At 36.4% G+C, this 27,806-nt stretch overlaps 1 protein-coding gene across 1 annotated transcript in view; it reads right to left on the reverse strand.

Annotated features, from left to right (window-relative positions):
- Window positions 1-27,806, reverse strand: part of LOC101571837 (phospholipid-transporting ATPase IB) — a 297,444-nt gene that overhangs the window by 225,439 nt on the left and 44,199 nt on the right. The window contains exons 3-6 of the mRNA XM_023715050.1: window positions 24,932-25,031; window positions 22,080-22,178; window positions 20,254-20,299; window positions 468-553 (exon numbers count right to left, since the gene is read on the reverse strand). Of these exons, the coding sequence (XP_023570818.1) occupies window positions 468-553; window positions 20,254-20,299; window positions 22,080-22,178; window positions 24,932-25,031 (331 nt within the window). The remainder of the gene's footprint in view (window positions 1-467; window positions 554-20,253; window positions 20,300-22,079; window positions 22,179-24,931; window positions 25,032-27,806) is intronic.

Raw genomic sequence — 27,806 nt, forward strand, 5'->3', positions numbered from 1 at the left:
ACCTATGTTGTTTATTTATTATTTCTTGCCTATATCTTGTAATATGAGAAACTACTTTGGCAGTAACAATACACAATGTACTAACCATTGTTACTCTCCTAAAAAAAAAATGAAAATAAAAAAATAAAAGGAAAAAAATCACTGGGCAACTTTGGGCCTCCTGATACTAATTTCGCAAAGGTATAAACACACTTACTATTGTCCTAGCAGTCATATGCCAATCAGGCAACTGGACACCACCTGACCAAGCTCTTGTTTTCTTCCCTATGTTTTCCTCATTCCTGCTGCCATTTCTCCCTAGAGTACCCAAGATGCCAACAAATCCCTGTAGAAATTCTAACTTCCAATGTGACAGTATGGAGAAGTGGAGCCTTCCATAGGTGATTAGATCATGAAAATGGAGCCCTCATGAATGGAATTAGTATCCTTATAAAGGAAGCCACACAAAGCTGCCTTGTTCATTCTACCAAGAGAGGACATAGATAGAAGGCATCATCTATGAGGAAGGCCTCATCTGCCAGGGCATTCACCTTGCATTTTCCAGATTCCAGAGCTGTGAGAAATAAATTTCTATAGTTTATAAGGCACCTAGTCTAAGGTATTTCATCTCAGCAGTCTAAATGAAGTAAGGCCTATTCCAAAGGCAAATATTCATAAGAATGTTTCATGAGATACCATATAAAAGCTGACTTGTACCCAGAGCAATAGTTTTTAAAGTATTATCTTTAAATATACTATTCACACATTGAAGATAGTAATCTGTAATAGTAGGTTCATGCTTGGAGTGCCTGTCATTCTGGTCTTCTGAATACGGGCTGCTTGTCATGACATGCCAGTTGCTGCCGTGCTGTCTCTCGGGTAGATGATTGTTCAAAAAGGAGGGGGGTGGTGAATGAAGGCAGGAGACAGGAAAAGGAATGTTGTGGGACTGTCTGCTTCAAGGTTGTATATGGTTAGATGTTTGGACTTCTGTGTAAACGTAAGAATTATATAATTCTTCATTCCTATTTTTAAAACATATTCTAATTTTTAAATGTTTTTTCATCATATTCTGTAGGGACTTAAGGTTCAACATATCAATACTTGATGAAAAATACCTGTTCCATGTTATACCTAAGATTTTTGATATTCAGACAGATAGTGAGGTTAAGCTTAACAGCCTAGGTTGTATGCTAATAACAATAAGCTTCTCTTCTGGAGGGTTAACAACCTAAGTTTGCAGACCAAAATTAGAGAAAAAGGAGGGTCCAAAAGAAAACCAACATTTTGGCCCTAACCTTCCAAGGTCAATTAAGACTCAGGTCATATGAGAACTTGTACTGTAACATCATGTAACTTGGTAGTGTCCCAAATTTTCTGATCAAGGAGATTATGGGGCCAAAGAGGAAAGTGATCAATGATGTAGAGTGTGCCTAAGGATAGTCACATGGTGAGAAAACATTCTCTCAGGCTTTCACAGAGAGCACATTGGCCAAGTAATGGCTGTGACTCATCCATATGGCTGACACTGACAAAGGTTCTACAATCTGAGGTACAGGATCTCAGGATAAATTCTGAGGGGATTTCACTGACCTTATCAGACCCGAAAGCTACAACTCTTGTTGCATAAGTCCTGCTTTACCCTGGTCTTAACCATCCAGCAGAAAAGTATAAAAACGAAGTATAAGAAGTAAAGTCATGCTGTTATGTTGAGCTGTAGGGGACTCAGGTCAACAATTTCTGACATTGTCAGTCAGGCAGAAGACCCAATACTATTATAGGCTACTGGACTCTTTTAGAATATATTGCTGAGTTAACATACCTATAATATTCAAACAACAGAACTTAACGAAAAAAAGGGATACAGATGTATATCCATTTTGTATCTGTATATTCAAAATGTTTAGGATAGATATATAGTTACACTCTCTTAATAAATAGAGGGATTTGTTCTAATAGTGTTTGTAAATAGGATCTCAAGTCCGCATCTTGTACAGCAATTAACCACTAGGAAGAATGTATGCAATGTATTAATTATTGAAACTGTCCTACCAATTTAGTTTGAAACTGTCTCATTGCTATTTGTTTCTCAATAAAATTATCAAAAAATAAAAATAAAAAAATAAAAATGAATATTTTATTCACAGACACAACACTGAGGGGCAAGGAAAGTGTGTAGACTTCTAACTTCACAGACTTTCATTCAAGCCCATTTTTACCACTTGCTAGCTATAAGAACTTGAGCAAAATACTTATTCTCTTTGGTCCTCTATTTCCTCATCTACAAAGCACTCATAATACTGATTCTTGAGGATATGCTTCACAGGTAAAACCCTGGAAATTTAAGTACAATGTAGGTGTTTATTATCAAGTTAAAAATTTAAATGCATTCTTACCTCCTGCCATAAAATCTTAAGCCATGAATTCTGTCTTAACACTGAAAAAGAAATAGCTAGGTACTAATTGGAATTATTACATTAAGTAAAGTATGGAATAATTATAATATATTTTATCTCAAAATAAGATTTTTATAAAACTTTATCTTTGTTAACTTTATATATACTGCAACAGTATTTAAGTTGTATTCACAAGCATAACACTAAAATAAACAGCCTATATTAATATAATTAATATAATGACAGAGAGACAAAATCTATATTAAGCTACTTGCAGTTCTCAAAAGAAAAAGTTTGTAGATACATGCTAAAATACTGGTTAATGACCTAAAAAACGATATATTTCCAATCAGTTATAAGAACACATAACAAAACTAAGATTAGGAGAGAATATATAATACTCAGAATTTTTTATGGACATATCTGTAATATTCTTACTACTTTATCATTTTCATATTTTTTACCACTTCATTATAGTTAACATAATTATTAATTCTAGCATATAGAAACTGTATGTCTTGATTTTTGTTCCCTTTTACAGTATTTCTTCAAGTACTTTATGAAGTATCTTAATTATTATTGGTGAAATGCTATTTTCTCTAAAGAAACAGAACCAAAAATATATATGATTATATATAACCTCCATTCATGAATTTAATTACTTCTATGATTTTGGAAAAGATGGTCATGTTTTTATTTGTGTGAGAAAGATGACTACAGTTGTATTTGTCTCCTGATGCAGAATTTGCAAACAAAAACAAAATTCTGCCAAATGCTTCTGTTTGCAAACCAAATTGTTTGCAAACCAAGGCACTAATGAATAGAACCACTATATACATAAGTATCCAAGATTATTACATATATATGTAATATGTATATATGTAATAATATGTATATACGTAATATGTATATAATATATATATATATATATATCCCTGATTATATATGAATTGGATCACATGCTTATGGAGGCTTATCTATCCCAGGATCCTCAGAGGAAGTTGGCAAACTGAAGACACAGGAGATGATAATGCAGTTCCATTCTGAAGGTAGTTAAGTTAGAGATCCAGAAAGAGCCGTTAAATTCTAGTTTGTAGGTAAAAAGGCTAATGTTCCATTAAAATGTCATTACACAAAAACACTTTCTTACTCAGAGAAGGACTAAACCTTTTGCTTTGTTTGGTCCCTCATCTGCTTGGATGAAGACTAGCAACATCATGAAAGGTTACCTGCTTTGCTCAGTCTAGTGGTTCAAATATTAATCTCAGCTTTTGGCTTTTGGCTAGGAGGAAGCTAAAGTGCAACTTTCTTCATTCATCCCAAATCTGGGTTCATCCAACACCAGCCACCTTCAGCATGCCGCCGAAGATTGACCCCAATGAAATCAAAGTCGTGTACATGAGGTGCATCGGTGGTGAAGTCAGGGCCATGTCTGCCCACCCCCCAAGACTGGTCCCTTGAGTCTGTCTCCAAAGTGGGGATGACATCACCAAGGCAACTGGTGACTACAAGAGTCTGAGGATTATGGTGAAAGTGCCCATTCAGAGCAGACAGGCTCAGACTAAGGTGGTGCCTTCTGCCTCTGTCTTGATCATCAAAGCCCTCAAGGAGCCTCCAAGAGGCATAAAGGAGCAGAAAAATATTAAACACAGTGGAAATATTACTTTTGATGAGATTGTGAACATTGCCCGACAGATGTGGCACCTGTCTTTAGCTATAGAACTTTCCAGAACCATTAAAGAGATCCTAGGGACCGCCCACTCTGTGGGCTGCAATGTGGACAGCCGGCACCCTCATGACATCATGGATGCCATCAACAACAGCATTTTGAGTGCCTAGCTGACCAAGGAGCATAAGAAAAAACTTCAATAAAAAGATGAGCTGACAATCAGCAGTCTGCTTTCTTGAGGAACCTCGTTCCTTGTGGGGTGGTTAGTGGGACCATGGTGGCAGGACCTGTAAGCTACCCTAGGTGACAAACTTGTGAATAACGTTCTGCTCTGTATGGGATAAATTTGAGAAATAAACTGAAATAAACATTGCATATATATATATATATATATATATATATATATATATATATCTCAGGTCACAAATCTCACAAAAATGCACAGAAGAGTGTTAGACCAAATACAGAGGCATCCAATTACCCATCCAAATTGACATGTAGTTAGCCATCACAAGTCCACCCATACCATTTTGGGACCCATTTGCATCTCTTTAAACTCCATACAATGATAACAAAGCCATGATATCACCTAACAGGACACTATATCCTGAGTACAACCAGTATCTAGCTGTCTGGGGAATCAGTTCCACAGAAAGTAAGGTCCTTGAGTGATCTTTACTCATCACTATATTCTACAACTTAAAAACTATAATGTAAAATTTAAAATGATATAACATTAGAAGTCACGTGCACAACCAGCTGACTCCACGCCCGTGGATTTCACACCCTGGCCACAATCACCAACCAACTCTTGAGTCTACTCTGCAATTTGTTTCCCCTCAGCATGGAAGAACAGAGGTACCAACCAAATGACATGCCTGATCATATACAAGCCTTCAGGAGAGAAGGTAAAGAGATTACTGACAGGTCTCTGACTAGTGAAAAACTAATGGACCAAACCAGCAGTGTTAATCTCAAGAGAAACATACGGCTACTGCAAACTACAAAAATATCAGGCAATTATACTCTGAAAGTATTCCTTTTTAAAAAAAATTATTCAGTTTTATAAAACTAAACTTTGAAGTCTCTACAGAGTTGGCTTCTTTTTAATTTTTGTCTTTACATTAGTAGTTTAAGGATGATAAGAAAAGACAAAACTCTGTTCCGCATTTCTTATAGTAGAAAGGTTGAAAACATAGATTAAGGCTTTAGTTTAGCAGAACATATCACAATCCTGTTATCCTCAAATGAACAGTTTTCCAATTACTTCATTCCAAACCTGCTAGCATCATTTCTCCTCTGTGAGCTATTTATGGCTTGAAGCCTATAGTAGGCTAGAAGAGGAAAAGAAATCCAGTGTAGTGCCCACCACACAGAAGAGGGTTTAATCAAGAGCCAGGTGAAGGGTTGTTATAACAACCATGGGAAGAGTTGCTATAAGACTGAGCCACAGACCAACTTCACATTAGACTCTTGAGTATTACCCTACCGCAGTGACAAGGTGAGAGAGACACTCACAAGAAACAGCTTTGGAGAGATGTGTTCTGAACAGAGAACCCCTGAGAAATTCAAGTTCAGGACAGAAAGGACGTGGGGCTCTGCTCCCTGTGGTAAGAAACCAGGTCCAGAGAGTATGGTTTACAGAAGCATCTGGATCTGAAAGTGCTGGTATTGAATCTAATGATCTCCTTGAACACCCACCCTGCTGCCTACATCTAGCATAAGGCATGGTTCTGATTGCTTTCCTTATCTACCACCATTAGGAATGCTAGGTCTTGGCTTGGGTAGTTGCCACAGTGTGGCATAGTCTTAGTTACTTTCTCATTGCTAGAGTTGAGCTAAACCTTCAAATAAATGGGTTTAAGAGATATCTATGAATGATTCATCCGACAACAGAATACAGCTATTCCTGTCAGTAGCATAAGAAATTTCCTCCAAAATAGACCACATACTACCAAATGGAGCTAGCTTAAATTAAGGTAATTAAAACTGTCCCATGTATATCATCAGGCAACCTAACAATAAAACTTAAAAAGCAATGGCAATAAAAAGCACAGAAATTATGTAAACATGTGAAAATTAAACAATACATGCTTAAATAATGGACTCAAAAGAAATCAAGGAATAAATTAGACAATTCATGGAATCAAATAATAATAATTTGATAATGCTAGTATGACATATCAGAATCTCTGCAGCACAGTGAAAGCAGTCCTATGAGGGAAATTTATAGCTATGAATGTCTGCATCAGAAAAACAGAGCATGCCACCAAAAATAACCTAGTGTTGCAACTCAAGATTCTAGAAAGACAAGAACTATTTAAGTCAAATGTAGTACAAAGAAGGCAATTACAAACATCAGAGGTAAAATTAATCAAACTGAGAGACTTTAACAGCATTGAAAATAATCCATAACTCAAAGAACTGGTTCTGGACTTCTGGGAAGATGGCAGAGTGCTGAGCAGCAGAGAAAACAGCCTCCCCAAGATTTGGAGTCAAGAAATTGGAATATAGCAATTCCAAATGGGGGGCGGGTGCATCTCCAGGACTCAGCAAGGAACTGAAATGAGAATTTGAGCCAATGATGAGAGCAAAGAGAAGGACTTCAGCACAGAAGAAGGAGGTAGCAAGTGGCCCTTTGCCCCTGAGCCCCAGCTCATAGCATACAAGACAGGGCTCAAATATGCAAAGGCACGATGGTTACTGGTGAACACAAGGCCTCCACAGACAAATGCACCAGTGGAACAGAGCCGTGGATATGGTGGACTGCAGTGGCTTGGGAGTACTTGCAGTTCAAATGGCCCCCAGGAGAATATGATTGGCCACTCACCATTTTGGCAAGGGGACAGCTGAACTGAGAACTCAGAGCAGCTGCTGGTTGGCTCCACCTTGTAACTCCCAGGGTTAGGGTAACTAACAGCAGAGTTAAATCAGGGAAGAGGTTAAAGAGCCAAGTTTAAGTTGGCAGGAGGCATCCAGAGTGTGGTAGACTGAAACTTGGGTCCCAGCTTCAATGCCAGAAGATAGAAGCAATCTGAACTTCACTGAAACTAAAGGCATAGGCTTGCTGGGATTATTTACCACCTTGGACAAATTCAACAGCTGGGATCAGCCAACATGGATCCCCTGGGCTCTTTCTGTCCTTTCTGTCTACCAGTAAAAGCAGAGACATATCCTGAAGTAGACACTGTTTTCTTTTCTATCTTTCTTTTTCTCTTTTTCTCAATTGTTTTTGCTTTCATGTGAGTGTAAACATTGTTTCTAGCTTTTATTCTGTTTTTTCCTTGTTTCTTGTTATTTTTATTTTTTTAATTTATGAGCAGCAGAGAAAACAGCCTCCCCAAGATTTGGAGTCAAGACATTGGAATATAGCAATTCCAAATAGGGGAGGGTGCATCTCCAGGACTCAGCAAGGAACTGAAATGAGAATTTGAGCCAATGATGAGAGCAAAGAGAAGGACACAGTCTCACTATGCAGCTCAGACTCATAGTGATTCTCCTGTCTCAGCCTCCGCAGCACTGGGATTATAGGCATGCACCATGGCACACAGTTTCAGTGGCCTGCACAGTGTTCCCAGGGCTCTCAGGCTGGCACAGCATGTGGTACCAGGGATCAAACCCAGGTACTTGTGCTTGCCAGGCAGGTGCTTAGGTCACCTAGCTATCTCCCCAGTTCCTCTTCCTTATATCTTTGCTTCCTATCTTCTTAAGCTGTTTTCCAAAGCTTGAGGAATTTTTCTTTGTCCTCTGTCCTTGCATATAAACTCTTTTCCTTCTACTTCTCAATTTTCCCCCAACCCTTTTAAATTTTTCTTTCCTGAGGATAAAATTGTCATACAAAGGAGATATTTTTGCCTAGAAAGCATAAGGATGAGTTCACTTCTCAGTACCAAAAATAATAAGCAAAATTTAGTGTATACAATTTTCTGGTTCATTTTAGTTTTTGTTATATAAGTATCTTGTTCATATAAGTTGGCAAATTAGTAGTTTTCCATAAATTTCATTTTATAGGCTGTGTTTTATACTTTTACTATTGCTGATTGTGCTACTTTGGCCAAAGCGACATAATTGTTCTAATAAGTTATTTTTCCTTGTATGCCAAAACTGAGATTGCCTGAGGGTCATAATTAACACTATAGGACAGAGCCAAAGAACTACAGTCTGGAACAAAAAGGCAGCAGCTTCTCATTCCAAATAAAATGAAGAAGTAAGATTCTACAACAGATTCAAAACTGAGAAGTCAGCTATACTTGGAAGATATTTCTGAGAAATACTCATTTCCTAAGAGGCCTCAATATTAACAATAAAACCACCTACCCAAGGAATTTGCAATCATCAATGCAGAAATTAAACTAAAATAATATATACATAGGAAATGAGAAAACAGGGAGCAAGATGCAACCCCAGGCTTCCAGCTTGCCAAAGGCAAACCCAAGGGCAATGAGTGGAACAATTCAAAAGCCACCCACCTTGACTCAAGTGGAAGTAACAAAGCAGAAAGAAAGGGGCTCTAGAAAACAATTAAATCAGAAATATCTCAGATATCTACAGAGATGAGGACCCTAAATAACTCTAGAGCAGACACAGCTAAAAAAAAAAAAAATAGAAGAATTTAGGAAAATGATGGGAACTGTGAACATCCAACATAGGAAAGAAATAGAATCTTGAGATTAAAACAGATATCAAGGAGATTAAAAACTCTACTGAAGTATATGAAGCAGAATGAGTCACTGTGAGGACATAATATCAGACCTATATGACATGACTGCAATTGTGAAAATAAAGATTTCTTAAAAACAGCAAGAGAACTATGTATGTATCATTCTAAGCTGTTAGGTGTTTGTGTTGAAAAGTCTATTGTGATTCTGATGCACTTTCCTTTATAGATGATTAGTTTCTTTTATCTAAAAGCTTTTAATATTTTATTCTTGTGCTGAGTTTCTGGAATACAAAGCATTATATGCCTTGTGTAGTGTTCTCTCTCTCTCTCTCTCTCTCTCTCTCTCTCTCTCTCTCTCTCTCTCTGTTTCATATTTAGTAATGGGAATTGAACTTAAGACCTTGCACTTGCCAGGCAGGCACTTGTGCCACTGAGCCATATTGCCAATCTAGTAGTTGTTTATTTGTAGTGGCTAATTGCAATTCTATATGCCTCATTGATTGTATGTCAGATTGTTTTTCCATGCTTGGGAAGTTTTCTGCTATTACTTCTGTGAACAGACTTTTCATGTTGTTTGCACTATCTCCATGTTTTTCAATGACTCAAATCAGTCTTATATTATTGTCTTTTGTATCATCTCACAGCTGTTGAATTGATTTATAATCACCTATAAAGGAATGAAATATGTCCAGCACTAAAGGAAAAAAACCTGTAACCCAGATTGATACACTAAGAGTCTATCTTTCAAAATTGATGGAGAAATTAGATACTTCCATGATTTAACACCTGAAAAGTTTGTGACTCTGAAACTACCTCTCTGAAATGTTTCAAAGGGCACTCTGAAAAGAAATAACATGGACTACATCTCCATTAACCCTAACAAAATTAATCCATAAACAGAAAGGAAAGGGAACCAATGAGAGGGAAATAACATGACAAGATTAAATCAGGATATAACAGTTATAACTGTAAATATAAAGGGCTTCAATTCAGTTCATCAATTAAAAAACAGACTGGCAGGATGAATCAAAAAACATGATCCAAAAATATATTGCATAAAAGAAACACATTCAATCCAATACTATATTCATAGACTGAAAGTCAAAGGATAGAAATAATGCTCCATTTGATATGAACTCAGAAAGACCCAGAGGTAGCTATTGTACTTGTGTAGCGAATTTCAATAAGGGAACAAAGCAAGGAGGAAATGTAACATATATATATGAAAAATCAAATGAGCACTAATACAATTATAATGGGGGATGTCAATATCCCACTGTCATAAATATATCAACTAGAAAAAAATTAGTAAGAAAGTATCAGAACTGAATAAAACTTTTGAACAAATGGAATTAGTACATGTCTTCAGAGTGTTCCACCCACAACATCAGAGTACACATTCTTCTAATCTGTTCATGGGGCATTCCCCAAAATACTACATACTATCTCATAAAACATGCTTAAGTAAATGCAAAGGAACTTAAATTATCCAAGCATATTATCAAAACATATTTCAATAAAAATGGAAATCAATAACAAAAGAAACTACAAAACCATAATAAACACATGACTATCAAATAATACTCTCTCAAACATCTAATGGGTCACTGATGAAATTTTAAAAGAAACTAGATAGTTTCTACAATTAAGTAATAATGCCAATAAAATATACTGGAACTTATGGAATGAAGACAGTCTTATGAGGGAAATATGTAGAAGTGAATTCTGATATCAGACAATTTAATGTTGAATCTCAAGCTTCTAGAAAAAGAGAAAGTCAAACCCAAAGATCATATGAGAGATGAAATTATAAAGATCAGAGGATAAATTAATGCGTTGAAGGCTAAGAAGATAATACAAAGAATCAATGAATATAAGAGCTTGTTCTCTGAAAGAGTAAATAAAATTGACAAACCCTTAGCTAACCTTATCAGAAAAGGAAAGGAAAGACTCAAATTCATGCAATTAGAAACAAAAGGACCAAATCACACCAGATCCTGCATATGTGGATGATTATCAATACCTAATTCAAGAAACTAGATTATAATAAGATGGAAAACACAGAAAAAAATGGACAAATAGGTAAATATGAATTGCCAAATTTGAGTTAAAATAATACAAAAATTCCAAGTAACCCAATGTTAGTCAATGAAAGTGAATTTCTAATTGAAAATCTACCAATAAAGAAAAGCCCAGGTTGTGATGTATTCATTGCTGAATTCTGCAAGAAGCTTAGAGACAATCCAATGCCACTATTCCTCAAACTCTTTAATGAAATTGAAAGGGCACAAATACTTTCAAACTCATTCTTGAAAGCGAGAATAACTCTAATACCAAAACCAGAGAAGGATCTAGCCAAAAAAGAGAATATAGGCCAATCCCTCTCATGAATATAGACACAAAAGTCCTCAGTAAGGTAACGGAAGACAGAATGCAGCAAATCATCATAAAGATGGAAGTACTTACTGAGTGGAGGAGAAGGACAAGAGAGGGAGTGGGGGAAAGAGACAGAAAAAATCAGAAATAATATAAGGATGCATACTATCACCATTCTTGTTCAATATAATTCTGGAAACATTAGGTAGAAAGGAGAAGTTAATCCTTAATTCATTTTATCTTCTTTTTTCAATTCTCTTTCCTTTTTCTCTTTTTACTTTCTTAGGTATTTTTTCTTTCTTCTTCCAATTTTGCATGTATATTTCTGGTAATATGAACAACTAATTTGAAGACAACACTATGCAATTCAACAAGTACTGTGAAATTAATATTATTTTATTTAGTGAAATTCTGCATCATTTGTAATTTTCCTGATTTAATACTATTTTTTACTCTCTTTAAAAAAATTAAAAAATGATTATACATGATAACCAAGTAGGATTCATCCTGGAGAAGCAGTGATGGTTTAGTATATTCAAATCAATAAATGTAATACACCATATTAACAGAAGTGAGGACAAAAACCACGTCGTCTCCATAGATGCCTAAAAAGCATTTGATAAAGTCCAACACCTATTCATGATTTTTTAAAAAACCCAGAGGAAATTGGAATAGATGGCCTTATCTTAATCTGAGAAAGCCATCTATGACAAACCAACAGCCACCATCATACTAAGTGGTAAAAAACTGAAAACTTTCGCTCAAAAATCAGAAATAATACAAGGGTGCATACTATCACCACTTTTGTTCAATATAAGTCTGGAAATGTTAGGTAGAGTAATTAGACAAAGAAAAGAAATAAAGGAAAAAGTATAGGAAAGAAAAAAAGTTAACTTATTGCATTTTGCAGATTACATGACACTCTACATAGAAGACCCCAAGTCTCCACCAAAGGTTTCTAGATCTAATAGCAAAATTCAGTAGCATAGCTGAATACAAAGTCAGCACTCAAAAATCAGTAGCATTCCTGTACATGATTAACAAACCTGCTGAGAGAAAAATTAGGGAAATACCTTTCACAATAACATTCAGAAAAATGAAATCAATCTAACAGAGGAAGTAAAAGATTCCTATTAAAAACTACAAGTAGAGAGAGAGAGAGAGAGAGAGAGAGAGAGAGAGAGAGAAAAGGATATCAGAAAATGGAAAGCTATAGTTTGCTCTTTGGTAGGAAGAACCAATATAGCAAAAATGGCCACACTTCCAAAATTGTGATACAGATTTAATGCAGTCCCAGTCAAAAGACCAATAGCATACCTCATAGAATCAGAGAAAACAATCCTGGACTTCATCTGGAACCAGAAGAGACATAGAATAGCAGAAAGAATTCTGGGCAACAAAGGCATGGCAGAGAACAACACAATCCCTGACTTAAAGTTATACTACAAAGCTACCAAGATAAAAATAGCATAGTACTGGTTAAAATACTAAGTAGATTTGAAAATCAATAGAACAGATTAGAACATGCAGAAGTAGCTATAAAAACTACCTTGTCTTTGTCTAGGAGCCCAAACACCCTCACTGAATAAAAGAGAAACTTTTTAAAAATGGTGCTAGAAAAATTGGCTTTCCAAGTGCTGAAGATTAAAACTAGACCTATATTTCTCACCACACTCTAAAATAAAATAGAAATTGATCAAAGATCTAAATTTTAAAACAGAATATTAAATCTGCTGGAAGAGAGAATAGGTGGAACTCTTGAACACAAAGGTGTAGGCAAAGACTATGAACAAAACCCTGATCACACAAGAAATACCACAAAGAAGTTTGTATGAATATTGTTTAGACAAGATAATCATGTCTGCATCTTGTCATCTGAATAACTACCATGAAGACAACAATATGCAATGTATTAATTATTGTAACCATCCTACTAATCTGTTTTGAAATTGTTTCTTGCTATTTTATTTTTTTCTCATTAAAATTCAAAAAAATAAATAAATATAATAACAACTAAAAAAAAAAGTACCACAAAGAACCAATAGCTTGGATTTCATCTTATTAAGAAACTTTTTCATGGCAAAAGAGACTACCAATAGAGTGAAGAGTCACCCACAGTGTGGGGAAAATATTTTTCCAGCTCTTTCTCAGACAAAAGACTATGTAGACTATACAAAGAACTAAAAAAATTCAGACCTCCCAAATTTAAAGAACCAATCCAAAAATGGGCATCTGAAATGAATAGACACTTCTCAGTTGAAGAAGAAATGGCAAAAATGATCAACATCACTGTTTATTCAAGAGATGCTAATTAAAACAATACCTCACTCAGAAAGAATAGCAATCACCAAGAAATCAACCAATACAAATGCTGGCTTGGCTGTGGAGAAAAATGAACCCTTCTCTCTTAGTGCGAGTGTAGACTAGTGCAACCAGTGTGGAAATCAGTGTGCAGATTCCTCAAAAAGCTAAAGGTTCTATTTGACCCAACCATTCCCTCCCTAAACATATTCCCAAACAATAAAAAGCATTATACCACAGTGATACATGCATACCTACATTTATAGCAGCACAGTTTGCAATACCTAAATCTTGGAAACAGCCCAAATGCCCATCAATAAATGAAAGCACAAAAATGTTTATTTTTTATACAATGCAGTAGTACTCTGCCATAAAGAAGGATTAACTTGAGACATTTTTAGGTAAATGGATGCACCTGGAGACCATACTCTTATGTGAAATAAATCAGCCACTCATGTTTAAATGTCACACTGTTTCTCTGGTATGAGAAACTGTAAGATTAAGTAAGGACCAAATTGTATGACAGATACTGTGAAACTGGAAAAAGTGTTTGAATGGGAAGGAGAATCAGGAAGGGTGAGAGGGGAAAGAATGGAAGAGGAAAGAAAAACCAGAGAATAGAAGGAAGAATGGAAACAGGGTGTTGATATAAGGGGTGAGGGATGGAAAAAAGAAGAATTGGAATATATCATGTATGGATGCAAGTTCCCTATGATGAATATTATCATTATGTATACCTAAAATGTACCAATAAAATTAATTTAAAAAAATTAAATTTAATTTAATCTTAAAAGAGCTTATTCTTCAAAGGAATGAACAAAATAAGCAAACACTTATCCAATCATATCAACAAAAGGAAAGAAAATGTTCTAATCAATGCAAGTAGAAATGAAACAAGGTAAAATCACAATGGACAATGCTGCAATCTAAAAGATTATCAGATTATTCAATTACTTTGAAAGCCTGTACCCCAAAACTTTGGAGATTTTAGAAGAAATAATTATATTATTGGATACATATTAATTCCCAAAACTAAGCCAAGAAAATATAAAATCTCTAAATAATCAAACAACTGGCAATGAGATTCCAACCATAGAAAACAAACAAAACCCTGACCAACTAAGAAAAAGCCCAGAACCGAACAGTTTTACTGTTAAATTCTATAAGAATTTTAGGGAGGTTCTGACATGAATAGTACTCAATTTAATAAAACTGAAGTGGGAGGAAACTGAAAGTCATTCCCTGGAAACTAGCATTTCAATGAGTCCAAAACTAGACAATGATCCCACAAAAAAATAGAACCACAGGTCAATGTCTTTAATGAAACTCTCTGTGTGATATTGGCAAAACTGAGTGATTCAAATTATCAAAAAACAAAAAAAAAAAAAAAACTACACATCATGATCAAGTAGGCTTCACTCCATGGATACAAGATTGGTTCTACAACTGTAAATCAACAGAGTAATACATCACATAAACAGAAATAGGGACAGACATCACATGATGCAGAGGCAGAAACTCCTTGATGTAGAAAAGGCCTTTGATGGGCCAGCAAGATAGCTCAGCGTTCTAAAGAGCTTGCTTAGGCAAGCTGAGGCAGGTGAAGAGGACCACAGTTCGACCCCCGGCACCACACGCCGCCCTCAGGGTGGGCTGAGCTGGCCAAAAAAAGAGTAAAAAGCCTTTGATGAAACCAAGCAATCATTCACGATAAAAAAAAAGCCCTGAAGAAAATAAGTACAGAAGGAACTAATCTTTATCTGATAAAAGCCATCTATGACCATTCTACTGCCAACATCATATGAAATGGGGAAAAAGTGAAAGCATTTACTCTAAAATGAGGAATACGACAAGGGTATCCACTATACCACTCCCGTGTTCAATATGATAATTGCAACATTATCCAGGGCAATCAGACAAGAGAAAGAAATAAACGTATGAATATGTGTATGAAAGGAGGAGATCGAAGTATTATTATTTCCAGACAGCATGATCTTCTACATACAAGACCCAAAAAGTCCACCAAAAATCTCATAGAATTAATAACCAAATTCAGTAGTACAACGGGATACAAAATTGACAAACAAAAATCAATAGTGTTCCTGTATACCAACAATGAACTCAGTGAGAAAGAAATTAGGAAAACAATACCATTCCCAATAAGATCAAGAAAAATTAAACAGAAAATAACCTAACCAAGCAAGTGAAAAACCTCTTCAAACCTCCCAAAATAAAAGACTACTGAAAGGAACAGACACTTCTCAGAAAAAAAGTACAAATAACCAATAAATACATGAAAAAATGTTCAGCATCTCTGGTATTCAGAGAAATGCAACTTAAAACAACATTGAGATTCCCTCTTATGCCAGAAAGGCTGGCCATCATCAAGAAATCAATTGCAAATGCTTGCAACATTTCAGGGAAAATAGAAGCTTTCCAAATTATTGGTAAAAATGTATACTAACACAACTCTGTAGGGTCAGCATCTACAGACAGGGAAAATAATAGCATAGGGGCCTTCCTAGGTCTACTGCTGGGTAGAAGGTGTTAAAAACAAACTTTACTAGAGAAATTCCCCCAGGAATAGGTCCAGGACAGGGATGGAGAAAGAGAAAAACCTGATTTAAAAAGTTACCAAATGACCTTCAAACTTTCAAAAATGGGTCAAAAAAAAAAAAAAAAGCCAGATAGGAAAGATACAGCAAAAAAATCCAAGTGCACAAACAATAAGCCACCCCTATGTCAAATAGAACATAGGAGAAGCAAAAGGTGGGGGGCAAACTAACTTTAAAGCAGTATGTATTTATATCTGTGTACTAATGTGTGTGTGTGTGTGTGTGTGTGTGTGTGTGTATCACTCTCAAGTTTCTATATTATTTACTCTAGGATCATTATAGAGTACAATAGATAACTGCATACCCCCTTACTAACTCTAAGCTAACTATGAATACGGTAACCCTGGCCACCTAGCTGCCCGTTCCAAAGACAAGGCTTTAAAAGTATGTCAAGGACAAGTAAACAAACAACAAAAAAGAAGCTGCATGTAGACCACCAGGAAAAAATGTTAAACAGAGGTACCAATCCACTTATGTCAAATTCTAGGTGAAGGTCTCTGACCCTCCTCCATATTAAAAAAAAAAAAAAAAAAAAAAAAAAAACAGGAACAAAAGCCCACTCTCCGCTCTGTCTTTGTCTGCCTTCAGTGAGTACCTCACCTGGTTTTTATTCCTTACTCTTGGGGTGACTCAATCTTTTATTTCTGAAGAGTCTGAACCATTAGTAGTTTTGCCTGAATTAGGTTGTTGTGCCCATTGACCTTAATTACGTGGCATTAAAATACTAAGATGTCCTAAAGGAGCATCCTTCTTCCATGCACATTCTTCCCTCCCTGCAAGGAAAGGAACAGTCCATTTCCCTTTCTAGTGAGGGTCAGTCTCCCCAGCCAGCAAAGTAGCTTCATCTTTTGCCTATTGATTCAGAGGTATAAGAGCCCACAGTGGGAAGGTCCTAACTTCCAGTTCAAAGGAATCATTATTTCATCTCCTGGTGGAAGGAATCCTCTTTTTGAAACTAGGAGCTTTAGGTCAGAAGAGCATAAAGTCTCAACAAGAAGCAAACATTTTTCTAGTGGGTCACCACTAAGAGTGAGGAGGTGTCACTCTTATTCCCAGCACTTAAAGGCTAGGAGAAAGCTTAACAGTGTAAATTTTTAGTGGTATCCCCTCAAAAGGACTCAGCCTCCTTGGATTCTGTTGTATAAACTGACTCAAGTGTGGAAATTGTTGGAAGGGTCACATTACTCTGTTCTTATTATTCAAGTTAGACTTTGCTTCATTCAGCTTAGACCTTTTCTGCTTATACATAATACACATATTAAAAGTTTAATAGTCTTTCTATTTTACTTCTTAGAACACTAATTAATGCTACAGGTCTCTATAAGAGACTCTATTCTGATTATTAACTCTGTTGCTCATTACAACCCTGCTTATCTTGAGTTTGGTGACTGATCATTTCCACTGGGTCCTGGCCACCTGGAATCCATTTACTTCCATTATCTTCTGAAGTGGATCTTAAATGTTGCCTAAAGGCCATGATGCTAAAGGCCTGTGGTGCTCATGGGAAATGGCAAGCCCTGAACCACTGAGCTATCTTGCCAACCCCAAGATGAGCAGTTTTGCTCTACCATGTGCTCCTTGCCATGATATTCTGCCCGTTCATGGGACCAAGTGACCACATACTGAAACTTCTGAAACCACGAGCCATAGTAACTTCTGAAGCCGTGAGCCACAGTAAGTCTTATAACTTATAGTTGTTTGTTTCAGATGTTTTTTCATAGTGAGGAAATGCCTAACATACATTACATTTAGTTTTCCTAATTTAATGGTTATAGTATCCACTGTAAGGCAGAAACAATAGGCTACAGAGAAGAGTGAGGACAGCTCTTCACTATGGTCTTCCCTCACAAAGTCTCACTGTTGGACTGAAAAATGCCTGTTGTGGACTCTCTCAGGGTTAGTGAGTAGGTCTTAAACAACAAATCCACTGTAACATTCCAACCACCTTAAGCTTGTGAATCTCTTCTTCTGCCAACACAGTTCTGACATTTCTAGCTCATCCAGTGGGTCACATTTTTATCCATATTTCACACATGCAACCAAATAGAATCTTTTCTAATTCATCAAGATTCTGCAACATAAAGTGTTGAATCTCTGCTTAGTGGGCCCCAATAATAAATTGAGCCAGATCCAACCTTATTTTCCACCTATCATTACCTCAGACCCTTAGTATCCACTTCTACATATCTTCCCCAGATTTATGTCGGTAAAGTTAGAAGATTCAAGTAGTCTTTTTTTGGTGTGTAGTGTACTTCATTGTGGGTAACATGAATTTTGCCTTTAGGAGCCTATTGTGACTCAAGACTAATTATATGTCTAGAAGCAAAGAAGAGACTCAACCATATCTACTAATTAACTCTTTCAGGAGATCATGTGGACATTCCCCAAGGAATTCAGAGTTAAAATCTTTACAGTGAAGTAGAAAGGCTGAGACCATCAAACGTAGGAAGGGTAGGAAGGCAATGAAGCCTGTACCAACAGAAAGATGGTTTGCACTGGGAGTGTGGAGGATCCTTCCACTAGGGATAGACAGAATGTTTCCATAGGAATTGGATAGGCAGTTTCCAACAAACGGCATAATAATGACAACAAAAGGCATAATAATGTGGGAGCTCAATGTCCCCAGCCTTATCAGAGTATTGGCCATATCCTTCCTCCAACTTTTGGGATCCCATGCCTTCCTCCAAATGCTTTCATTTCAATAGTAGACACCTTGAGGAGCTGATCATTCAACTTGTTTTATAGTTCTGCCAGTTGCACTGAGATTCTGTATGTGGTTTATAGGAATTCTGGCTGTAAAGTGGTAGGCCCTCCTTCAAGGGCCATCTAAACAATCTCCAGGTCATTTATGTAATGATTGAGCTAAGATTTCAAACCATTGTATTCTTCCCTGTCCTCCTTCATTTTGTCCAGTGGCATCATTAGCAGCAGGTGAAGTCCATTATACTCGTTGATCTAACAAAAAGTTTGGAAGTTTTATATGCATAATACCTAAATATTTGTTTCCTACAAGAAGCTTATTAGGTTTACCTAACAGTAATATTTTTTCATATCTCTATTTCCATAGCATATCATGCACTATCCATGCTCTCTATACTACTATAAATAAAATCATTAGTGCCTTAAAATCCAATGAAAGTACACAACCAGTTCCAACAACTCCAGAAGCAATTCAAAAACCTCATTCTCAAAACTCTGTTCCTGGAAAACCATTCATGGTACCAAAGTTTGTATTATTGTGTATTCTCTAGAGAAAAAGAATCAATAGCATCTATCAGTGGGCTTGCCATATCCATATTTATGGATTCAACCAACTGTGGATTGTTTCCTATGTAATTAGATCTATAGTGGTTGCAACTTTACTGGTTTTTTTTCTTGTCATTATTTCTGAAACAATACAGTGTAACAACTACTTATATGCTACTTACATTGTATTAGGTATTATAAGTCTCTAGAGATGATGTAAAGTACATAGAAGGATATGTGCAGGTTACATGCAAATACTACACTTTTTTATAAGGAGTTTGGACATTCATGGATTTTGATATCATCAGGGATGTCTAGTCCACACAGATACTAAGGAACAACTATATAAACCAGAGAGGAAGGTAGATAGAAGATAGATAGATAGATAGATAGATAGATAGATAGATAGATGATAGATAGATAGATAGATAGATAGATAGATAGATAGATAGATAGATGATAGATAGATAGATAGATGATAGATAGATAGATAGATAGATAGATAGATAGATAGATAGATAGATGATAGATAGATAGGCAGACAGACAGGGAGCAGTAAAGAGACAAAGACAGCTATTATAAAGAATTGGCTTATGCCATTGCAGAGGCTAACAACTCATAAGATTTGCAGTTGAGTTGTCAGGACCGACAGTCAGGACAGCCCATGGTATTATTACAGCCTGCATGCTAGCAGGCCTGAAACCAGAAAGAACCAATATTTCATTGAGTCTATAAGAAAAAAAAAATTTGTTCTGTTTGAAAGGTCATCAGGAGAGAACAATTCTCTTACACTCGGGGGATGGTAAGCTGTTTTGTTTTACTCAGGTCTTCAAGTGATTGAATGAAACCAACCCATATTAGGGAAGGTGATATTCTTTTTAACTCTATCTGTTTGAAGATTAATCTCATCCAAAGACCCCAGAAAGAAACATCCAGAATTATGTTTGAACAAATATTTGAGCATGCTGTAGTCCAGTCAAGCTGCCATACAAAATTAACCATTGCACTTACCTAGCACGGTCTTTTTATTCACTAATCTGTCTGCCATATGTCGTTTCTGTTTTGGAGAAAAATTTATTGCATCAAACATTCAAAATGTGCAGTTTGGTTCCTAGTAAAAGGCAGAGTGGGTTTAATAAAGTGTAGAGAGCCAGTCTAATTGTAAAATCCAGTTTGACTGTAACTGATTTCTGTTCTTTTTGGCCTTCGTGGGCCTCTCTCCATTGAGATGTGACCACAGGAGGGAGCAAGCAAAGCAGTTCAGTGTGTGGACTCTCATCTCTTATTAAGTATAAGTCATCTAGAGGTAGTGTAAAGTACATAAGATTTGCTTAAATGAAGCACACAAGTGTGCACACACTCACAAACACTGACGCATTGAAGTGTGCCTGCTATACAGTAAATGCTACTTGAACTTTTAGCATATTCAGCATATGTCTGTTACTCATAATGACCATATTTGGTCAAACACATAATTAGAAATTCGGAACCCTTTTTGCTCCAGTTTAAACTGAACATACTGGGGCCAGTGAGACAGCTCAGCAGACTAAGTGCCTGCTTAGGCAAGCGCAGGGACCAGGGTTTGGTCCCCAGCACTGCATGCCACTGGCCCCGCCTTGGACACTCTGAGTCCAGGTGTGGTAGCACACACCTGTAATGTCATTGCTGGGAAGGCTGAAAATAGGAGAATCACTAGGAATCTGAGCTGCCTAGAGAGACTTTGTACCAAATACATAAAAATAAATAAAATAAACTGAAGATTCTGAATAGCTTCAAATGCCACAAATAAGTGGATTTTACTTCTGTCATAGGTTTATAGGATAGATGGAATCAGCAGAAGCATGTGAAAAGCAATAGCTAGCAATTTCAGAAAACAAACATTGAGATTGTGAGTACAGAGAAAAGAGACTCTGCTAGAGTGACTCCAAGCATAGCCATTGGAGTCAGAGTGAACAGCAAATAAGGCTAAGAGCTGGGGAGGTAGCTCAGCAGTCTAAGTGCCTGGCTGATCACCTGTTCCACATGCCACGCCAGCCCCAGAACCCCGGGTTCATCATTCCAGGCACTGAAACTGGGTGTGGTGGTGCACGCCTGTAATTCCAGCTCTGGAAAGGCTGAGACAGAAGGATCACTATGAGCCCAAGTTGCATAGTGAGACCCTATACCAAATAAATAAGTAAATAAGATTTTTTAGAAGTCTCTTTTAAAAAAAGTAAAGGTGAAATATTTCCTGGAACCTCTGACAAAGCTAAAACTAAAATGAAGACATCATAACTGGGCCAATCAAATAGCTCAGCGGATTACAGCATCTGCATAGGCAGATGCAGGGGCCAAGAGTTTGATCCTCTGGCCTGCAGTGCCGGCCCTGACCAAGGGGCACACTAGACTGGGCATGATGTTTCATGCCTATAATCCCAGCATTTGGGAGGCTGTAAAGAGGAGGATCACTGTGAGTCCGATCTATGCAGTGAGACACTGTACACCCTGTCCTAAATACAAAAAATAATAATAATAATAATAAATAAAATAAAATGAAGACATCATAGTATTCAAGCACACATCCCTTTCAGTTATGCAAGAGTTTCACCTGAGGATGGATTATATCTCCTGAGATACCATCATTGTTCTTCTTATGCTAGCTACTAAGTCTCATTAGCTCTCAAAGAGTATATGAGTTTACATTTCAAATCTCAAAATGTTAGTTCACTCTTCACACCAACTATCAATTTAAAAGAATTATACCAGTTTCAACTGATTAAGGGGAAAAAAGAGCAAGACAAAATACCTTAATAGTCAAAGCAGTAGTTTTGAGAACATTTCACTATCAGTAAACTTACATAATCTTCTATAATCTCTTTGATGCCTGAAACTGTAAGAATAATCATCAAAGGCAAGAGAGTTGTGTATTTTCCAGTTGGAGACACATCTGGAATTTGCTGCAAAACAATGACAATTGCTGTATTAATCTGATGATAAATCCTCATTATACTTTGCTTATACTCAAAACCACACTACTAGCAGCCACCTAGACCCACAACACAAGGACAATATACAAAGTAAAAGGTCAAGGAAAAACCTCTTGGCACACCAACACCAGCCCTTGAGTTGATACTATCACATAATGGAAAAGTTGCCAGGACAGTTGCTTAAGACCTCGGTCAATATGTTAGCCTTTTCATCAGATACAGGTATTGTGTTTCAAAAATAGAGTTCAAAATCTAAATATTAGTTTAAAACCCACCTTTCCAAAGCAGTTGCACCCAGCCAGATGATCAGCTACCTTAACTGAACTCTATTTCTTTTTCAGGCAGAGGAGATAAAACTTTTGGAGCCCCAAGAGAACATTTCTTAGGTATAAATTATGGGTCATGTTCTAGGGCTGCCCCTACTTTTTGTGAGAAATAAACTGATACAAAGCTGAGGCTGCGGTGTTTTCTGACAGGTGCAGAAGAGGTGCTTTCTAGATTTAGATAGTCTTAGACCTTTCCAGATGTGGGTCTCAGTGCTCTCTGCCTTATTATTTCTCACTTGCTGATCATTTCTTCTCATAATTCATCAAGATAGTGTTTAAAGCTCCTGAACGTTCTTGCAACACCATTACAAAGATTCTGAGTAATAGAGACAAGAGGAATTTTGAAATTACAAATTGCCTGAAGCATCCATGAACTCTGCCTTTGCAGTATCTTTTGAATCTCTCCTTCTTTTTCATATTCCTGAAGTTCAGCTCCAGACTGGTCATTTGGGCTAGGACCCTCTTCTCTTTTCTAATTATAAGGCTAATCAGAGTCAACCACTTCATCCTGAAAATCACTAGTGTTACTGCCTTCTACCTCTAGGCCAAAGACCAAGCTTCAGAAAGCAACATATTCACCTTAGGATAACTTGGCTGTACCTAACACCGCTAGCTAGTCCAACTTATGCTCTGAAAGCCAAACTTTTTACTCATTCCAGAATATTCCATATACTTGAGAAATTTTTAATACTTTCAATTTGTATTTTACTTGTTTGAGTAACATAGTTATATATATTTATATTTTATAGAAAGCTTCACAGTGAGGTTATCTTTCTCCCTGTCTCCTTGACTTCTGATTTCTAGCATGGTTACCCCCAAAAGACTCAGGGGTAAAGGCTTAATCCTCAGACTGGCAGTACTGGAAGGTATCATGGACATTGAAAAGATGGAGTTCAGTGAAATGTCCTCAGGTCATTGGGGATGTTGCCCTTAAAGGGGGCTGTGGAACCTTTCCCACCCATTTGCCCTGTTTCAGTTAAAAATAGGGCAATTTGCTTACACACATATTCCCGCCATTCTTATCTATTGCCCTTACCAAAAGCCAAGATAGCAGGCCCATCTGATCTTGAACTTTTGAGCTCCAAACTGTAACTTAAATCAACCATTAGTCTTTATAAATGTAGTTTCACCCAGCATTTGTTGTGATAAGGCAAAGATGATTGATAGGTTAGTTCTCCGCCAGAAAGGCTACCCATATTTTAGCTTCCATGTGTTTGCTGGCCCCAGTGCCCAGAAACCTTCTGTGGTCCCTGCATGTAAGTCAAGATCCTAATTTTCTGACATTTGGCTTAAATGAACCTTTTTAAAGTAGCTTTTCTTCATTAACTCTGAGCCAGATGTATCCAATATTCCTGTAGTAAATTTTAAATGTGTACTTGGGGGCCGGGGAGATGGCTCAGTGGAATAAGCGCTTCCCTGGCAAGCGCAAGGGCCTGAGTTCAATCCCCGGTTCCGCAAAAAAAAAAAAAAAAAAAAAATTGTGTCCTAAAGTATTGCATGTTAGCCTCTGAACTCTCCAAGAGAGGAATCACATCTAAAACTTCATCCTTAAATTTTTATTTCCATACACAGGTTCAAACATATGATAATGGTTCCTAAATGGTTACTGAATCCAATTCTATTTGAGGTAAAGTTGACAAATTTGTTAAATTTTTGTCCCAAAATTTTAACAATTTCTACATCTCTGGTCCTATTTTTAAGGAATGTATAGTTTTCTGGGAGAAAAATAAACCAATTATATAACACAAGTCATTGTTATAGGCATTTAGAGAAGGGAGAAATCTGAGATGACATGCATTTGGGGAAGTTTGGAAGAGGATGGTTTTGAGTTTTTGCTTTGAAGAGAATGAAAAGGATACATGCAGATTAGTGCCTTCTAGGTTTACACTGTACAGTGCCCACAGTGTAGAAACAGGAAGAACAATGGAGAATTGTGAGGGCATGTGACAAGTCGGATCATGAGATTCATACTAAAAAGAGACTCAACAATTGGTAGTAGATAAGGTTATGGAAAGCTCCGAATTTAACTCTTTGAAAAAGATGCCATTTTAAATTAGCATTTAGATTTCTCTTAAATTATTCTATTCAAAATATAATAAAATTGTTCTCTTTTACATGTGGCATAAATAATCATGACCACTCTTGCAAGGAAATTTCATTAAAATTCTATCCTAATCGGGATAGAATGTGGGCCAAATCATTTCTTAGCATCCAAACATTTTCTCAAGCCAAATATGGAATTTCAGGGGCTCATTGAACAACTTAAATATTGCAACAAGAGAATTATTCTTCAAACAGTATCCAAGTTTAATGTCTCCATCAAACTCTTATTTCAACTAAGTGAGTTTTTATGAGTGCTTGAGAACCTTGGTCTAATAATATGTTCAAAAATATTACCTGCAATATACTAATAAACAGAAAGAAAGCATTGGCAGCCTTGCTAAACTGTAGGTACAAATATCGAGGAAGAAACGACCACTTGCTGTACTTGGCTGTCCTGTAGACGACAAGAAAAATACAATTGTGAGCTAATATTCTGAACCATGAAAGCATTAATGGGAAACATGAAAACCTGGGTATAAATCAAAAGTGTATTAAAAATATGTATAAGACAGTCATCTTTTCCCAAAGACAGTTTGCTTTTTGATAGTATCCACTGTGCCCCCAAATGATCTCAGAATAAAAGGAGAATAATTTTCCTTAATTCAGAAACTAAAGGTGATGATTGTGATCAATACAAAAACTCAAGTACCAAAACCAAGAGACTCTGTTGCCTAAACACATCAAGAAAGAAAGATAAAAAAAAAGAAAGAGTTCCACCTTTGATTTTCCCTTTGACTGATATTTGTTCATTTATTCACTCACCATATTTATTGAGCATCTACTATGTGCCACGCATGATTCCAGGTCCTTGAAATACACCAGAGAAAACACAAAGATATCTCCTCTGGTGTTTACATTATGACGGAGGACGATAAACAATCAACAAACATAATATATAAGTTAAACATAGATATATGTTCAGATGATAAGCAGGACTTACTTTATGTGGTTTGTAATACTTATAACACAATTTCCAGTTAATTCTGCATTATAATTTTAAAGAGTGACAAGAACAATCAATTCAGTACCTTATTGAATGCCTTATCATTAAAAGCTATCTTAAATCCACTGCACCCATATGTCTAGGGCAAAGAAAATCCCCAATAGTGTAGTTATTTTCTTCTAATTAGTGTATTCTGCTTAACAAATTTCAGGATTAAAAAATCATCAGAATGGTACAGCATTTGCACTTATCCCACAAGAGTAGAGTAGAGAAGAGGACCATAACATAGACAGAGTTTACAGTAAATACAACACCATACAGCCTAGGAATGAGCACAAGCACAATTGGAAAATTAGGAGAGTCATCGAGAGTAGGTCTTGCTACATTTTTTTTAAATCTTGTATTCATTTTTATGAGAAAAAAAGATAAAATAGCAATGAAACAGTTTCAAAACAGGTTAGTAGGACAGTTATAATTAATAAATTGCATATTGTTGTCTTCATTGTAGTTATTCAGAGGACAAGATGTAAATGTGATATCTTGTCTAAATAAAATTAGTAAAAGGAAAGTTCTCTTTCTTTTTTTTTTTTTTTTTTCTTTTCTTTTTTGTACCGGGGGTTGAACTCGGGACCTTGTGTTTATCAAGCAGGGATCTATACCACTGAGCTATATCCCTAGCCCTTGCCATGGTTTAGAGAAGTGTCTCCCAAAGGCCAATGTGTTAGTTCTGTGCTACTATTTGGTAGGGGATGGAAGAGGTAGGGCCTAGTGAGAAATCTTCTGGCTTGGGATGTGCCCTTCCCTGAAGCAATGGAACCTCAGCCCTTCCTTCCTCTGGGTCTTTACATGTAAAGTTAGCCATCACAAGTCCACCCACACCACTTTAGGACCAATTTCCATCTCCTTAAACTCCATAAGAAGATAACAGCAAAGTAATGATATCTGCTAACAGGACACCATGTCCTTAACACAACCGGTATCTGGAATACAACAGGATTGCCATGTACTGCCACCCTGGTGTGCTGCCTTGCCACAGGTCCAAAAGCAACAGGGCCAGGCAAACACAGACTGAAACCTCCAAAAATATAAACTGAATCTTGGCTCTTTTTATAACTTTCTTTATCTTTAGCTTTGTTTATTTCAATAAGAAAAAAACTGACTAATACAATTCTGATTCACTGATCTTGCCATGGAAAGGGAAGCCAGAGACTGAGACTGTTAATAGGCAAAGGTGAGTCTGCAGAGATCCTGCAACACTGTTGCACTTCACTATAGAAAGAAAGAGAGCATCTTTTTGAGTAGGGGCTAAGCAGAAAGCCAAGCCCCAAAGATTAGGGCCTGGGTAGCATCTGTTTCCGTGAAGTGTGCACCTGGCATCTTGAGGCCTGTGATTGGGTACACCTTCTCTAGTGTGAGGGGTGGGGAGGGCAGAGGGAGGACAGGCAGAAGTCCTGTCTTGGGTTATTCTTAAATAATCCTGGTAATTGTGTCATAGAAAACAAAGACTAGCATGAAAGCTGCTGAGAGAGAGAGAGCACACTGAACAAACTATATATATATATATATATATATATATATATAATATAGCTTAAGAAATTTTATTGTTCAATGAGTTGATATGTAATATATAAGAAATACAAGAGGCAAAAAAGTCTTAAAATGAATCAAAATACCAAACTCAATTTAAAAGAAATATTCCTACAAAAGATCTGAGAATATTTCTAAATAAAAATCTACTGAAATGTAGAGAAGGCAAATTATAAAAGAAAAGCAAGTAAGAAGAGTTTGTCATGTTGATATAGGACAAAGTAGGGTTTAAAATGAAGAACAAGCAGAAAAAGAGTATCACTTTGTGAAAATTAAGATCTACAGCGAGGTGCTTCACAAAAATATGCATCACTTAATATAATATTAAATATCATGAGATTAAACACTGCATACATAATAAGGGAATAACAAACACATAGTAATGAAGAGTATCAACATAGTTCTCTCAGAATAAAAATTCTTTTTATTTGCCCAAATAAAAAGATGTTGAAGATTTGGGTAATATAGCTAATGTACTGCATTTATATTTGTCAATAAATAAAGATATGTGCATATTACTGTGTATTATCAAGAACTGAACTCTGAATAGAAAATATGTATTTTCTATTTTATATTTCTCTCCACAATGCAATAAAATTAGAACTAAGAAACTGAAAGAAGATGAAGAAGAAGAAGAAG

This window comes from Octodon degus, unplaced genomic scaffold (genome assembly GCF_000260255.1).
Source record: "Octodon degus isolate 3935 unplaced genomic scaffold, OctDeg1.0 scaffold00038, whole genome shotgun sequence".
Taxonomy (NCBI): domain Eukaryota; kingdom Metazoa; phylum Chordata; class Mammalia; order Rodentia; family Octodontidae; genus Octodon; species Octodon degus.